Source organism: Sipha flava, unplaced genomic scaffold (genome assembly GCF_003268045.1).
Source record: "Sipha flava isolate LNK unplaced genomic scaffold, YSA_version1 203_pilon_pilon, whole genome shotgun sequence".
Taxonomy (NCBI): domain Eukaryota; kingdom Metazoa; phylum Arthropoda; class Insecta; order Hemiptera; family Aphididae; genus Sipha; species Sipha flava.
In genome coordinates this window covers 147,034-165,198 of record NW_020272799.1, presented here as the reverse complement: position 1 = coordinate 165,198, position 18,165 = coordinate 147,034, and the positions used below count along the sequence as shown (strand labels likewise).

Sequence of the window (18,165 nt, the reverse complement as noted above, 5' to 3'; positions counted from 1 at the left end):
TTTACTTTAATTATTGTATTGATATTGTATCGTTGAAGTTTATTCTACCTTACATTACCGCGGGCTGATCTCGCAGACCCAATTCAGTTGTATTAATTGCAATGTTTTTGACTTGAATACTGTAAGAACTATTATGATATATTGGTTATTATTCTGTACGGCCTGAACTGAAATATTATAGAGATGATTTGTTTCACATTTACCCGCCAAAAAAAAATATATATATATCGATATCTTAAACGGGTATAGCGTAAGGTATACCTAGTTATACCATATACTGACTATATAGATTATCCGTTATATTAATTATTAGTTAAAATTGATTACGATTGGAAAATATACTATTGAGATATAGACTTGATAAACCGAATAGCTTCTATAGATACCGGTTTAACCAAACAATATGATTTTTGCGTATAAAGTGTAACGGCGATGGATGTTCATATCGGTAATGACCAATAACCCGACAGTTAAACTAATTCACATTTTGCCTGTGAGCTACAACAATGTTGTGCTAATATTATAAATACACGTCGTAATAAATGAATTAATAAATGTATTATAAACATACGACGGGGAATGCGTTTTAAGCGATTGCAAAGTAGAGAACGAACTGTTTATCGCATGTGCAATGTACACACCAGTATGTACAGCACGAGTATTATAATGGTGACGGGGGTCGTCTATACCGGTATTGAAACGATACGTTCTGAAGGGACTGCACACCGAGGCAGTTGGGGCGGTATTACGCGGATTACAGCGGGTTAAATCGTCGAAAAAACAAACGGACGGATGCATCTCATCGACGTGAACAACCCCCGCGTACGGGGTTATCGAGCACGAAGTTTCTTTTTTTTTTTTGCGAAACATTTGCCCCGATCACATCACCTTCGGTGTTGGCCACGTTTGCGTTCAGATTCTGCGGTGAACGTTGCCGTTCAATATTGTTACTCCTCGTAGTAGGTACACCCATTGTGTCGGCCGAGATAAGATTACCGGAGAAGAGATCGGTCGCGACGGGCAGACACGATACACGAAGAAATTAATATGTGTGTAATGTGTTGACGCGACGAAAGTAAAAGTCTTTCGCGTCACATTCGAAACTGAATTATGAACATATAACGATTACGAGAGTACGGGGAGGGGGGGAGGCAGCGGAGGCGGCAGCGGGACCTCTACCACTCGACCGAATCGGTTGCGGTATTGTGTGGTGAATGACATCGATGTTCAGGAGCCACGATTTACCATTGTACGGATCGTATCCGTGTCAGCGGAGCGCGTAACGTGTCTCTATTAACTTATTATGACCTAAAAAAAAAAAAAAAATAAAAAAATAAAACGTGCAGCGATCGGACCGCGAACTGTAACAGCGCCGCAGCAACTCCTACGACGATCATGTTCACGCGTACGTGCGCTTGATGGACGCGAACGAGTCTCGACTAGACGCGTGATTCGTTCGAACCAAAACGTGTTCCCAGTGTTCGTGGGCGCGCGCGCCCTGTGTTTTGCACGTTTACGATCGCGTAACGGCCAACGACCGTATAAAACGGTGTACGACGTATCGAAAAGGGAAAATTCAGCAGCGCCTTGTCCGAGAAATCAAAATATCTGTATCCAGTATCTTGCGCGGAAGGTTTTAATGCGCAACATTTTTTTTTTTTTTTTTATCTCGTTTTTACTCGAAATCATTTGTTAATTCGATACACTCGCGTATGTTCATGATAAGTAAAAACCAACAACGAATACGTTATGAATATTTTCATCGCGCATACATCAAATCACGTTTAATGCATAAAAGTACCTGTACGGGTTGTTCGCGATAGTCAATAAACCGATTAATGTCATAAATATATTTAAAATAATTAAAATAACATTTTAAACGTATGTAAACGATGGATAATCCGATTATTTAAGATTTCTTTTCCATAACCGTTCAGGCTTTTACAGACTTTTGAGTTTTGATATTATTTTAAATTTGATAAAATGAATTATGTTTCTTTACATTTCCAAGTCAAAATAAATATAATAACTACTCACACTAATCATGTTAATAATACACGAATCATATGGGTGATTACTTTAAACAAGTGGGTTAGTGAAGTAGTTTAGATCTAAACATAGACTCAGTTCAGGCGAATCTAATGAAATATATTCTATTTGAATTAGATAAAATAATAATAGTAATAAGTTTATATATATATATATATAGTTAGTGGTAGGTACTGCTATGCGTTTTCCGACTACAATAATCGTTTATAATTGTATACTCTTAGCCGATATCGTTTAGTACGTTGAATCCTTCTTATACCGGCATGTTTTACCAAAAGTAAACCACAGATAAACGAATAATCGTATGCAGAATTCGGTCTTCAAATATACGTGTACCTATGTAAACACAGCTGCAGTATATATCAATTAGTATGTGAAACGTGGTCACGCGTACATACAGTTTACGTAAATAATACGACGAGTGTACCAGGTCGTCCAGATGTAATGTGTATGTACAACGTTTTTTATGGTATATAATTGCGTGTAACGACATTAAATTTGTTTAGACAGATAATGGACTGAAACGCGACCACTGTGTACGATAACGTGTACATAATTTATGTATACTGCGGTAACGTTGTTTAGGTATATATAGTATAGGTACTATATAATATTATTTTATCTTCGTTCTGTTAATGCCAACAATGTTATGAAAATAAAAGTACAAGCATTAAAACGAAAAAAATAAAAATAAAATTATAAAAAAAAAAAAAAAAAAATAGCATTACATTAATAAATACAGACACGGAATTATTATATTTATTGAACTAAATTTACTGTTGTATCACTTGCGATTGAGATTACGTGTACGTAATACGGAAATTCGTATAATAATATGTTTATTCCTTTTGAAAATCATCTCGGTAGTATATTATACTATTTTACTAATAATACATATTGATTTGCGAGCTTTTTTTATTTTTTATTACGATTTATATACAGTGCTTCCGTCGTTCATTGATGTGAAAAAAATTAGGTTAAAATAGCGTAATACGTACCCATACACGTAACAAACATAACACATCGAGCGATTGCAGGTTATTCGGCATCACATTACAAAATATACACGAATAATGTAAGTATAATAAAATAAATATAATCAAGTTGGTACGTAACAATTTTTACAACAAATACTGAACATCCTCCTAGGTGATGTTTCGGTTGCCGACGAACGTTTTCACTGTCATCTAGAGTGGATCAGTATGTACCAATATGTACAATCAAAACGCGTGCGTTTAGCAATGCCCCATGGTCGTTGGCAGTAAAGGCACGCAGCTTCGGTGCTGGTAGTGCCTAAAACGTCCACACCCTGTAAAAGCCTGGGTTAGGCCCGTATCACATCAAGTCTTGGAACAGGTTCTTGGTGTCCAAGAACCTTAATCTTCTGAACCCGAGTCATGAAGTTCCGACAGATCAAGTACTTGGCTACTCTTTCTGCCCACGTCAATGAGGCGTACAGCAGCCTGTTGTTTACCACAAACATTAGGAACGTTCTCTCTCTAGGATTGCGAAGGCTCTCCAGGATTGGGCATACGCTTTCCTACAACACACAATGCCTGACACGCTTTGCCCAAGACCGTTCTGAAATATCCACTGAAAACTAGGCACAAGTCCAGATAAAATCCCAGGTATTGCAACTTTTTTGACAAAGGAAGTGTATGAATTACCCTAAAAAACAGCGGATTCCGGTACGTCTACCTTTTTGTTAACAAGATGGCCTCCATCTTGTACCGTGTTATCTGAGGTCCATGGCCATCCATTCAAGTATCGATGGCGTTCAGTGTGGGATTGACCACTCTGGCTAGACCACCTGATATCCGAGCAACAGCAATTAGAGCTATATCATAAGTGAAACCGATGAGCTGAACTCTTTTCAGTAGTTTCGGTCCATTATATGGATATCGTCCCAGAAGACATTCCACAGTATGGAAACTAAGACCAAACCCTGCGGAACGCCCCCTGTTACAGGTCTGTCGGTTCTGTTCCCATCTGGTGCTCTTATTGTAAACATATACCTCTCCAGCTTTTTATCAATTGCACCGAAAATTGCAGGTAAAGAAAGAAAAATTATAGGACGGAAAAAAAATATTCATTTATTGAGCCGATCGATATTCGAGTTAACACATTTTGCGATCACCTCATTGATACATATATTGATGAAAATGCAACTTTTCCCCCGTATCTTTGGTCATCGTGTAACATATCAGGCGAAAGAACAACAAATGCCTATGAGGCATTTCACTCAGCGTTTGGGAAATATTTTTATTCACCCCATCCAAATATTTTGGTTTTTTATGAAGTTTTAAAAATAATGTAATGCAACAATCAAAATACGTGTTCTCTTAGTTATCACAAATAGACCAAACTCTACATTTATGATAAAAAAATAAATAGTAAAATAGACAAAACTAATTTTAATATTAGACCTAAGAACTTTTCAAAATTTGTAGGATTAGTGTAAATATATATATACAATCTACTATTAGCGTAAATACCAAGTATGTAGAATGATAAGTTTAATTTTAATTTTAATTTTTGGTTTTAGCCATTATGATTTTTACTTGTACTGTATAGTTGTTATACTGGCGCAATAGATGTATACAGGTATACATGTATACATGTATACTACATGTATACTACATGTATACTACATGTATACTATACAGGTAGTATCCTAAATTCGGCGCAATTGACGAATATCGATCTCTCCGTGCAGGCGCGTACTTGCCCACCGGGGTATCGGAAAAATCCCGGTAGGCCCTCTTAAAAATTATAAGACCTGGGCCCCTTGCCAAATAGGTACCTGTAGTTTCAGTTAAATACAGTAATTTTATTATTTTTTACAATTTTAATTAAATAATTGAAGAGACTAAAATTTAAAAGTATACATTCTCTCTCGAACGCAGCATAATACATTTTATGGAAACTAAAAAAACTGCGTAGAGTTTTTTTTTAATTTTTTATTAAATATTAATTTAATAATTATTCTCGTACTCGCGTTTGTAGTGTATATGTTTGATCTACGTATATATGTATATAAATTTATGCTGCTAGCCGATATAAAAATAGTAGAAATCTTGAACCGCAACAATCCATAATGTTACAGTAACAACAACCGGAGTCGTCGAGATCCGTCCGAGATTGTGTTGAATGTTAAAAACAACAAAGCACGCAGGAGCGCAGCAGTGTTAAATTTTAAAAACTAAATCATATCGAGACGGTTCGACGCCAATTCGGTACCGAATCGTGTTCCGTTGAATCTGTCACTGGACATCGTGCAGTAAAAGATGAACGCATCGTCGCCAACGTTTCCAGCCGACGTCAATCTGTCACAGATATTGCAGTCGCTGGCGGCTGACAACGATTTCGGGTACGCGAAACCGGCATGGCGCGACGAAGGGACTTGGAAACGGTGCTCGTGGCCCGAAAAGATAGCCCAGGAGAGAGGCCGCTGACGAAATGGACGCGACTAAGACGATATCGGTGGCTGGAAGGACGCCGGCGGCAGGTACGGGCGATAAATCACAGTCCGGTCGTGTTCCGCGACAGACGATAATAGGGTACTGCGTATTATCCGCGAGTGTATTGGTCAACGATGATCATCATTGTCGAAGGCATAAATATGAAAAGATAAAATATGCCTTCGGCCGTGATGTTCAGATCGTTGACCGATTTCCGAGATCATCGAACGACCAGCACCATGGCATTCCGAGGAGACCATACCCAATGTCGGAATGGCAAAAGCGCTACCTTGAACGACCGAGTTTCGGGTGAGATTTTTCGTTACGATACAGTAAGGCATGCGGGTACATGGTATACTCCGACTGTATTTGTTTACAATAAAGTTTTTGAAAAATTACTTGGATTACCTAATAATTATCAACGATGATTTTGTTTATTCTCAGGAAAATGATAGTAATATAATGTGTACAAGAACAAAAATTTAATTTGTCTTTATTATACATAACAAATGTTATTTATGAGTTCAATATATATTCTCTAAAGTAGGGGTGGCGTACCTTTTTTGGTTCAACTGCCAAATTTTTCCTTTTTAGGTTTTGAAAATTGTTCACGCGCCTAAAGAATATTGTACGAGTATTTTCTAAGGATAAATATAAAATTACAAATTTATTATATTATTTTTTTTAAATTTTAGTCATTCTTAGTGAAACACAAGCAGCAATTGTTTCGTTGGTTAAAGCATTTTTTCCTTTTTACGAGTAATTAAATTAAATTAAATTTATTATGGCTTTTACAAACTAATAATAATGAAAAATATGAAAGCATAAGGAATATTGTCATTTTTAAAACATAAATTATTTATTTATTTGAATTTCTTACAACCAACATTTTATAAATAAAATATAAATATTTATATTTTTTTTTTGTGTACAATCGTTAATAATTTAAATTTTTTGTGCATGCTTCAGAGTACAATGGATTTTTTGAAGTTTACAAGTTTCTCATAACAATTCCTTTATTCAACTAACGTGTAAACGATCGTTTTCAAAATGTTGAACTATAAAAATAAAGAAATGTTAAGAATGTTGAAAGTTCGGTTTTGAAAAATTTTACTGAACGATTTATATATTATTTTACTTGTATTGAACTATTTTTAAAAGTATACTTTTCATATTAATACGACGTTTTAAATTTTTTTTTTTTATTATTTAATTTACAATTTATTCAAGATAACTTATATAAAAATAATTATTTTAATATTGTTGTGTATATATTTATTTTTATAAAACTTAAATCAAAATTTAGATTTGGTTTATTATTTAAGTTCATGGTTATTTTATAGTTTTGTGTAAGAAATGGGTAGATAACCTGGCTATTGTTATAGATAGGTATACATGAGACTCATTTCTATTGGTATTTATATTAAGTGGGCCCTAATTATATCCAGTTTCCCGGTAGAGAAAAAGGATCCGGTATGCACCTGTCTCCATGTAAGATCATAACGTTTTAACTAGTTGATGAGGGAAACTTCTGCGTCAAAGGGCCTCATCCAAGTGCTCCCTCGGCACGGAGCTGAAGGCATTCTTCACGTCAATTACCACCAAGACGTTATGACTTCTGATGTTGCGAGGGAGAGAAATATTTTGATTTTCTGTACGTGGTAGGGATTTGTCAAATTTTCTTTAAAATATTAGTACGCCTATATTTTCTGTGGTAACATTTTCTTGTAATAACAAAATAATACAATACAAAAAGTATCTTACTGCCTATAGTGCCTATAAGTTTTGAAAGTACAGAACATTTTTTAATAATTATTTTTATGCAATTACAACAAAGTGGTTATACAGTCTTTACTCGAGTACAAAAAAAATTTGAACAAGTATATGCGTTACAAATGAACAATTATTATTTTTGGTGAGGGTAAGAGCGGCAAAATTATGTTGTCAAGGGAGTCATAACATACTAAACACAGCCCTGTGAATACGACAATACTCCGGGTGTTAAGGTTTTCAGCTAGCGGTCTTCGGTTATCTTTTCTGCAACTATCTCGTCTGATGCGACGTTCGACATATATAATACAGTAATACCTACGGTGAAAGTGATCGATTTCGTATTCTTTACGTATTATTATACTCTTACGATGCGATCGTTGCAGTTTTTGAAATAATTTTCTACGTTTGAGCGGAACTAAATCGCTTGTTTTTCTGCGATTTTCTCGTATCGAAAGAATATTATAATGTACACTGGTGGCGTCGTCAACACACCGACCTTGGAGGCCTTGAGCAAGCACGACGCTCATTGTCGTCGAACAAGTAGTACGCAATATCGGACTAGGGGGCACGTCTGCACGTCAGGTGTAACAGCTATTAGTGGTGTACAACACGAACGCATAAATCTTTCGGCGTAAACGAGCCTCGGGCAGATCCGGAACGGACACATCCCGTGACCGTATGTCCGTGTGTTACTAAAATGTTCACGAGGTCGAAAACTTTATCCGAGTTATAATATTTTCTTGTGTCTGCGGACGTCGAGTCATTCTCTCCCTAACCCCCCTTCTCTAACACATAATCAATGTCACGGATTCATGAGGCAAGTCCAGTACACAGTAACCATTATTGAACGATAAAACATCTATTTGAGGTTCGGTTAGCTTGTTTCGTCTAATAGAAAAAAAAACAGTTGATTCGAATAGTCTTGGAAAATTTAGGGTTCCACGATTTCTGCGTCAAAAAAAAGTACAACGTCAAGTGATATTTTAACATAAATTTTAGTTCATATTATATATCATATAATTAGAAAAGCATTGATCTATACGTTTTATTTTATTTTTTGGACCGTTTTGATACCATACTGATTTCAAGGTATTATAATTTAATTTACTCAACAATATACATATTGTTTAAAATATTCATTGATAAAAACAATATTGTTTATATAGGAAAAAAAACCATAATCATAATTTAATAATTAGTATTATGAAAAAATTGAATCTGATTAAATTAAATATTATAATTGAAAATGTTTTTATTTTTTTATTTTTGATGAGTAACATTTATTATGAATACGGCCTAACAGAACAGGCGTAAAATTACTATAAATTGTATGCACAAATGTTAAATGAGTGGTATCATTCGAAAAAGATTTTTTTTTTCTTAGTAATTTATATAAATACAAATGAAAGTACTCGAATGTAGAAATGTAATACATAATTTTTTTACATTTCATCGACAAACTATGAAAATTTAAAAATCGGGGTAATACATCTGAATTAGCTAACTATCAATAATATTTAAAATATTGCACAAGGCTTTTTATTTTTCAAAACATTATATGATAAAATAAGTACTTAACGAATACGTGGAAATTTTAAATGACAATAAGGAACTATTCTAACAATTCAGTTTGAGAAAGTAATAAAACATTGTTGATAGAAATAAGTATCATCATTCTTATTTAACTTACGATTTATCCGGGACTAACGCTGTCACATTATTGAAGTCTTGTATTCCATCAACCACTAACATATGCAAGTATTACATTTTCACGCCATTTCTTAGTCTTCTTTTACTTTAATCATCACTGAATCTGATTTTTGTTTCATCGAGTTGTCCATAATCTTTTATACAATTTACGAGTTCTGGGTTTTCTGGTAATTTTAGTTTTAGATTTCGTTTTCTCAAGATCCTTATACTACCACACTGAACCACTCGACCACCATTCAAGTCTCTCCGAAATTTCTTACGTATAATATAGACCAGAGGTATTCAAACTGTGCGTCGTGGCTCCCAGGGACGTCGTGGGAGTCATCGAACGGAGCCACGTCATATAATTGAAAACCAATAAATATTTTTACGAAAAACGTTTATTATTATCATTTAGGAACATCGATTGGGAAACGTTGAATTGTAGCTAAATATAGTTTTAATTTGTCGTGTAAGTGTCATTGTTTCCATAATGTTATAGCGATAAATTGAAGTTTATCTTTATTATTACAACCAGTTATTATTATTATAGCAATATAGCGGCTATATTGTTGTAATAATATTAGCCCATGTTGTATCCAACGACTGTCATCGTTAAATTATCAGTGCGTATATCGAGTTTGGCAGTACTAGTCGCGAGTTGTGTTCGTCATTAACGTGTACAAAAGTGATAGTTTTCTCGTGTTAGTTAAGTTTTAGAGTTTGATCAGGATGGATACATTTTTGAACAGACCTAAACGTAATAATCCAGAATTTGATTATTCTAATACTGTAAGAAAATCAAAACACCGTAAATATGATGAGAGTTACATGGATTATAGTTTTACGTATACGGTATTGGAGATTGAAGAACGTCCACAATGTGTTATTTGTTTCAAAGTAATGGCTGTTGAAAGAATGCTGCCTAATAAAATGAAACGTCATTTGGAAACGGTACATGAAACTATGAAATACAAACCACGTACATATTTTGAGTCATAATTAAAAGCAATGCGTGAACAAAAGACAACCTTTGCCAAGCATGCTAAGATCCCTTCTAAGGCTCTACTTGCATCTTACAAAGTTGCTTATCAAATCGCTAAATGTAAAAAACCACATACTATCGCAGAACAGCTCATTTTACCAGCAACAATGGATATGGTGTCAATTATGCTTGGGGAGGCTGCTGCCAAGAAATTAATGAACATACCATTATCAGATACTATCATTAGTCGCAGAATACTTGATTTAGCTGAAGATATTAATGATCAGTTGATAGATAAATTAAAAGGCAAGGATTTTTCTCTATAACTGGACGAAGCCACTGATAATAATAATGATGGCCACCTAATCTGTTACGTGAGGTTTATAGATGGTGGTGTTTTTCACGAAGATCTTCTTTTTTGTCGAACTATTAAAAGTCAAGCTAAAGCAGTAGACTTGTTCCAAATGCTCGATTCTTTCATTACGGAAAATAATTTAATGTGGGAAATGTGCTGTGGTATTTGTACTGATGGAGCTCATTCTATGTCAGGATGTTACAATGGACTTCAAGCCCTTATTAAAAAAAAAAAAGCCCCATGTATGGACTCGTTGCATAATTCACAGAGAAGCTCTTGCTTCAAAATCTATCAGTCCATCCCTTGATGAGGTATTGCAATCAACTATTAAAATCGTTAACTTCATCAAAACTCATCCGTTGAAATCCCGATGTTTCGAACAAATGTGTGTTGATCCGGGAGCTGAGCACACTTCCTTACTTTACAATAGTAATTCTCTGGCTTTCACGTGGAAATGTAGTGGCAAGAGTATTCGAGCTTATAAATGAACTTTATCTTTTTCTTTTAGACCACCATGAATACCACAAAAAATTTAAAGACATTGATTTTCTTACAAAACTGTCATATCTTTCCGATATTTTTTCAAAGCTAAATATATTAAATAAATCATTGCAAGGAAATGAAATTCACATTTTTGAGCTTCTTAATAAAATTACGGCTTTCCAAAGAAAATTAGTTTTATGGAAGACTAAAATAGAAGAGGACACTATTAATAACTACTTTCCTATGCTCTATACATTTCTAAAAGAAAATGATATGAACTTGAATGAGATCGTCAAAAACGAGTTCATTGACCACTTATCAAACCTCAAAATTAATTTCGAATATTATTTTCCACAAAACACTCAACAACAAAATTGGATCAAAGATCCTTTCAGTGCTAATCTTCCAATAAATTTGTCATCTATTGAACAAGAACAGTGGATCGATGTAACATCAGATTTCACAATGAAGACCATGTTCGGATCATCGTCGTTAACACAATTTTGGACGCATGTGAAACTACAATACACCGAATTGGCCACCAAAGCTTTGAAAAATTTAACACCTTTTGCAACTTCGTACCTCTGTGAGACCAGGTTTTCTGCGTTAGCTGTAATTAAAACAAAATATCGGTCAAAAGTGAACGTTGAGAAGGAGATGAGAATAGCTATTTCCAAACAATAGTTACGATTTGAATATATTATGAAGCATAAACAGGCGCATCCATCTCACTAAAAATTTAGTATTAAGTAATATTGATTAGTTATTTTATTGATTTATATTTACTAAGACTCAACATAAAATATTGTATTCCAATTTTTTCTATAATACCTACTACTTATTTATAATTTTTTTATAAATTTAATACGATAAATAAATATTAATAAATATTAAATTATAAAATATAAAATTACATTCATATAAACATTGATTTTTTTGTTATTTATAATTTGGGAGCCGTCAACATTTTGTGAAGACTCAAAGGAACCTTGGGATGAAAAAGTTTAAATACCTCTGATATAGACTATATGCTCTGTAATATAGAGCAAAAAGACTAAGCCAGTAATTATTTTATGATGGGCAATCATCATACTAAACACATAATAATTATGTTTAGTTGACACGGATATTTGGATGTCTATAGTAGGTATATAATAATTTTCTGACTAGGTCGTTCTGTCCGATTCTATATATTATTGACCGTACTTGCATTATATGTTAGTATCATTTAATCTAAAGTAAATATGTGGTGTTTTTGGATATCAAAAGAACATTCAGTTTACAATTTCGATTAACAAAGTCACGAAAAGGAAGTAAAAAAAAAGGCTAAAAATGTTTTCATATATATATATTCATGTATATAAGTACTCAAATAGCTCGGAATTTGTAGGAGTTACATATTGTTTTATATGCTCTCAATTTATATAAAACCAAGCTAGAAACTCAAGCTATACAAGGGTGAATATAAAAATTGAAAATCAAAAATACTTATTTTGCATATTTGATCAAATTTTGAAAAAAATTCATATTTTATTAATTTTCATAAGCATATTATGCATATTTAATTATTTCAATTTTAATTTAAAATTCAATAAAATCTTAATAAAGAATTTTAAAATTATCTATTACACTATTTATTTTTTCGAAATTTATGGAAATAAATTACCTATTTGCTATTTTATTTACTTTAATTGGTTTTTTTTTCTAAAATCTTATACTTACTTAAATATAAAAGTGCTACCACTTAAAAGACTCAATGCGTACACGAAATTTTAATTTCTGGAAATATTCAACAGTTTTTATTGTTTTATTATTTTTAGTTTTCGTAGACAACATAAATTTAACATTTTAGAAATAAATTAGTTCTTGAGATCCGGAGCTGTAATAATAAGATCAAATAATGCATAGTGATTTTTAAAAATATTCGAAAATTTAGTATTCATAATTAAATTATAAATAATTATTAATGAAATAATACTGACTACTTTCATGGAATGTAACAGTTTTATTTTCAATCTTGTATGTTTAAAGGTAAGTACCTCACCTCCAGTGATAGGTATATTTTATGCTTTACTTGTTAGTTGTAATACATACAAGTATATTAAATTTTTTCTTCAAGTAAGATACACTTATATTTCAATTAGGTACTTACCTAAATTTATGGAAAAATATACTACATATATAATATTTGTTACAACTGGCCATAAGGCATATTAATTAAATAAAATTTTAATTCGCTTAAAACCGTTTTTCGATTTGCCACGATTTATTAATGTTTTAAAATGTATGTAGGCTATGCGAATAGAAAACACGACGAAGAATGAACTCTGATTTACGTCAAGGTTTTTTAATTTTTTCTTTCTACTTTTGACACACGATAAAATAATACAACCAGACCGGTAAATCTTTATACAGATTACCGGTCACGATCCTATATGAGTAACGTCAACTGCGATCAACTGCAAAACGGTTAACACGTACAACTACTGCTACATGCATTATACGCATACACCGAGACATTGTAGCAAGTGTAGGCATACTATGGAATCGATGTCTGATGCGCACACCTGTGAATACCGTATATATTATACATTATTATTGATATTCGTGACGGATATCCCACGAGTCTCGCGTCGCCAGAAAGCCAGATGTGTCAGATTAGTCGGAATTGTCCGCGTTAATTGGCTACCAGTGTATCAAACGACTTCATTACAGGCATCGGCGTGTTGCCCACGTCAAAAAAAAAAAAACAAGAGCAAAATTACACGTACACGACACACTAAGAGTCACATGTATCAATAACCTGTAAATGTACAGGTACTTAAATTTAAAATACTTGTACATATAACTGAAAACGATAAATCAAGCGGATACAGAGTTGAGTTAGACATAAAGGGGAAAGCTGAGAAAAAAATTAATAGTCACAATAACGGAGGTTGAGTGCACATGGCAAAAAGATCTCAACTTAGACAACGAGATCGCACGCGTATGTATACGGTACTGAAAAGCCACGTGCACGAAAACACGACTGGTCACGACGCGTGCCGATCCACACACATTCATATTATGTTTATAAGATTATTATTATTACCATTATTATTCATACATCATTTATGTGTTGGATTAAGGACTTAGTAAGCGTGAAGGATTATACTTGCAATGTTGTTTGGTCAACAATAAGGCGTTGTTAAATGGCCTTAAGCGCCATGTCATCATTACTGTACTTATAGCCATATAGGAATTAGAATAATTGGAACACAATTAATATTGTTTAATAGACAGGTGTTACTATATCATCGAATTCAGATAAAGACTGTTAGTAAGGTAAGGGTAAATATTAACATGAAATCTTCAAAAGAAAGATTGAAAACCAGACAATAATATTATAGAACATATACAATTTACCCACAGATATCTAAAAATAAAAAATACTTCTCTTTTATTATAAGTAAGTAATACTTGTGGAAGAAGTGGACAATCTATGCAGTCAAATACATCCGAAAAATTTAAATATTCCATTGATCTCCACAACTTCAGCATCTCATAAAATTATAACAAAATATATACCTACATTTAAAACGTTACACATACAATTAAAACGCATAGTCCTCGGTCCGAATGATAATCATAATTTTTTTTTAAAAACCAACTCAATGTGAAATGTGTATAGATAACAATCAAAATAATAAAAAATGTTGCAATATTTTGTGTTCTAATAAATCATTAAATTACTTTTCATGAGACATTTTTTTTTTTAAACCATACAAATTATGGTTATGAATCTTGACAAATGTTTGTTTATTTTTAACTTGATTCACTTTTGGCGTTATTTCTCATGGGTGTGTTGACCACGAAATGGTCGTTTGGTACCATTTTATAGTATTATAAAATACGTGATCCAATATAGAATTTTACACAATTTTAAACTAGTTTTATTAAAAAAAAAAAACGCGTATTACTTTGTGAATGTATAGGGTAAGTTAAATATAAATTTATAATTCACCTAATTACCATATTATAGAACTATAAATCTGTATGTATCACCAAATATTTTTAAAAAACATTTAAAATTATCTGTTGAATCTCTAAAATAAAAGTCTTCAAAATACTATGAATTGTTTTATACTAATATAAAAGTGAAAAAAAAAAATTAAAAATATAGAAAATTTTATAATATATAAAAATTATTGTATATTATGGTCAAGACCGTATATGGGGAGGTTGGGGGTTCAACCCCTCCATCTCAAGTTTCTTTTATAGTTCATAAATTTAATTAATTACATTAATTTACATTATTATTTTATAACCGTACGAATACAAATCCTTTGCCCTCGCACCTCAATCCTATTCACAAGTATAACCTACTACTAATAAAAATATAAATATGTTTAAGTTATACTAAAAAAACACTAAATAATGTATATTTTAAAGTAATTAATATTACATTTTATTAACAAATATCTATTTTTATCAGAAAATATATTTAAAACATCACTACTATTAAATATTAACGAATATATATTTTTCTATATAAAGAATAGAAATATCGCTGAAGTTGATTGTTCTTAAATAGATTATCTACGTTTTTATTATTTAAAGAAATATATGGGAAAATATGTAATTTATTGGGAAAGATTTTACTTAGGATGTTGGAAATTATAAGTTGAAAATATGCCTCTGCACCATCAGAAATTGGGCCCAATTTACACCACAGCAAGTGACGAATACTAATAGTATACAATATATAAATAAATTCTAGATTATAAATACAAAATTTTCCCAATAGTTAAATATTTTTTTTCAAATTTAATTTGTTTTAAATTCCCTCGGTAACTCAAAGTTTTGATATGTTAAATTTTTTTTGGTCTCTTGCGACTTCTAGAAACCGAGGTTTCACTGCACATAATTTCGATACATTAAAAAAATAAGCCACTGAAAACAATCACATAATAAACATAAATATAATAAAGGTGTTATTTAGTCTTAAGACTTGAAAAATTTTTATTAGCTTCTTGACCTGTAACGATTTAATATTTATTATAAGTATATAATTTTTGGTTTCATGTTCCTTAAATACGGTAAAATCATAAAATACCGAAGAACACACATAATTATCAAACAACGCTATCTATCCAAAATTGCATGCAACTTGAACGTACTACCATTGATTATAAATACTATTTATAATCAATGGTACTACTTTCAATGGAATAATAAAATTACATGACAAATTTGTATGTATACAATATAATACTTACAAATTGTATACTAACCTTAATTAAAATATTTGTATTGGTATTGTACAATAATTCGAACTAGGATTTTCATTCTCATACATACTATCGACAATTTTAAGATTGTACAAAAGAAGTACAAATGTCAAAAAACTAATACTAAAATACAAATAATTTACACTTCGTTTAATTTAAATTTAATATTGAATAAAATGTATTACCCAATATTCATGTTTTATTATAGGCAGGTAGCTAAGGTTAACTATATTTTATGTTCCTGTAACTTGTACGAGAAAAAGTTTAAAATTGCCTAGGTATAAACGAATATTTGTTCTGGTGTGAACTTTTTTCTAAAAACTCTCAAACAGCAATCTTTCATGTAAATAGTTTACCATTTCGATCAATATTTTTTATGTAAATATTTTACAAACTACTAGACGTAAAAAATACAGGACACAGGACATTTTTTTTCCCTACAACTGAAAAAATTCCAACAAATTTTTTTTTCTGGTAGAAAATGTACACTCTATCAGTCATATTTTAACTTTGAGATAAAAAATTTCCTAGTAATACAAAAATATCAAAATAAAAAATTATCTTGTAATTTTTGTATAAAAATATATATCTAAATAAAGTTTAATCTAACAATGATCACAGGTTAATATTTATTTATTTACATAGTTTTAGAAAAAAGGAATTTGTAGAGTAATAGCAATGACCTATGATATTTAAATGCATTTTTAATAACAATAAACATACTATAAAAATTAGCAATAAAATTCACATTTTGTTTTATAAATTTCATAAGAATAATAAATTATATATACTTTTTTTAATTATAATAATAGGAATGATGAAAAATAATACATATATATATATATATATGTATGTATTATTTTTATATATATATATAATAAAAAATATAAAAGTATACAAAAATATTGCAACCCTTCAAATAGCCAGCACTCTTTAACATAGACAACTTTTGCTTAAGGTGTCCGCTATAGAAAGGTTTCATTCTAGTACATATTTTGATTTTATAATTATTTATTTCTATTAATTACTTTTCCAAGACAATTTCGATGTTATGAACAATATTAACTTATTTCTTAAATTAAAACAAATATAAAAATATAATTTTTTAGTCAAAATTAAATTTATATATTTTTCTATAAATATTTATAAATAATAAATTATAAAATGCACTGGATTTAATCATTAGAAGTACATAAAAAATAAATATTTAAAGTTAATCGTTCATAACAAATAATAATTAATTCATAATATTCACTTATTTGAAAATAACTTATGGTTTACTCAATTATAATTTTTAACTGTAATTTAATATCGCCCTGTACTTATCATCCAACTTACCTCTTTCAATGAAAATAAAACTCAATTTACACCCCTTTTATTCAATGATATATTTAAAAAATTAACTTTTTTTTATTTTACAATAAACCGAAAAACAAGTAAAATAGTGAATAGTAATATCTTATATAATTCATTAGAGATCAATAAACAATAGATATAAAATTAATTATTTTCATACTGTTCTGTAGAACATCTATTATCTACATTATCACTTTTGGGGGTGAGAATAATCGATTAATTAAAATGTACTGTGTATATTGAATTGAAAAACTTAAATAATATTTAAATATATTTTAGATAAAATGCCATGGCTTATCTCAATCAAATAAGATTAAAAATCAAACATAAATGAATAATTGAAAATGGGAAAATAATCTTCCATGTGTTACAAAAAAAAAAAAAATTAAAAAAAAACCATATTTTCAGTAAATGTTGTTTAATTTTAAAGTAATATGAACAAAATAACAAGGTTTATACTTTTAAATAGTACACCAATATTTTCTGTAACATATTAAATTAAAAATGAATTAATATAATTTTGTATTTTAATAAAAAATAAAATAACTAACTTATAAAATGATCACAAATTCATTAATGTACCACACTTTTAAATTATTTTCTATCATTATTCTAACCAAAATAATAAGTAGGCACCTATACAAAAATGAATAGTTAAGAGAGCTCTATGCGGCAATTTATTAAATAATTAATATTATTTTTACACAGGAAATTTTCAATTTACTAATAATAATAATACTGCCA

The 18,165-nt window shown here is 30.8% G+C and overlaps 1 protein-coding gene across 1 annotated transcript; it reads left to right on the top strand.

Annotated features, from left to right (window-relative positions):
* The first annotated feature begins 9,704 nt into the window (after positions 1–9,704).
* On the top strand, positions 9,705–11,479 carry LOC112682429 (zinc finger BED domain-containing protein 5-like). Its single transcript, XM_025553032.1, has 4 exons — positions 9,705–9,926; positions 9,999–10,263; positions 10,345–10,554; positions 10,821–11,479. The coding sequence occupies exons 1-4, from the start codon at positions 9,705–9,707 to the stop codon at positions 11,477–11,479; spliced, it is 1,356 nt and encodes a 451-aa protein (XP_025408817.1).
* Positions 11,480–18,165: the final 6,686 nt, after the last annotated feature.

Excerpts from the sequence above, each read along its gene's own strand:
- LOC112682429 (XM_025553032.1), top strand. The coding sequence starts at position 9,705 with ATGGATACATTTTTGAACAGACCTAAACGTAATAATCCAGAATTTGAT. Across the intron at positions 10,264-10,344 it reads GTTGATAGATAAATTAAAAG|ATGGTGGTGTTTTTCACGAA; the intron begins GCAAGGATTTTT and ends TGAGGTTTATAG. Across the intron at positions 10,555-10,820 it reads TAAAAAAAAAAAAGCCCCAT|ACCACCATGAATACCACAAA; the intron begins GTATGGACTCGT and ends TTTTTCTTTTAG.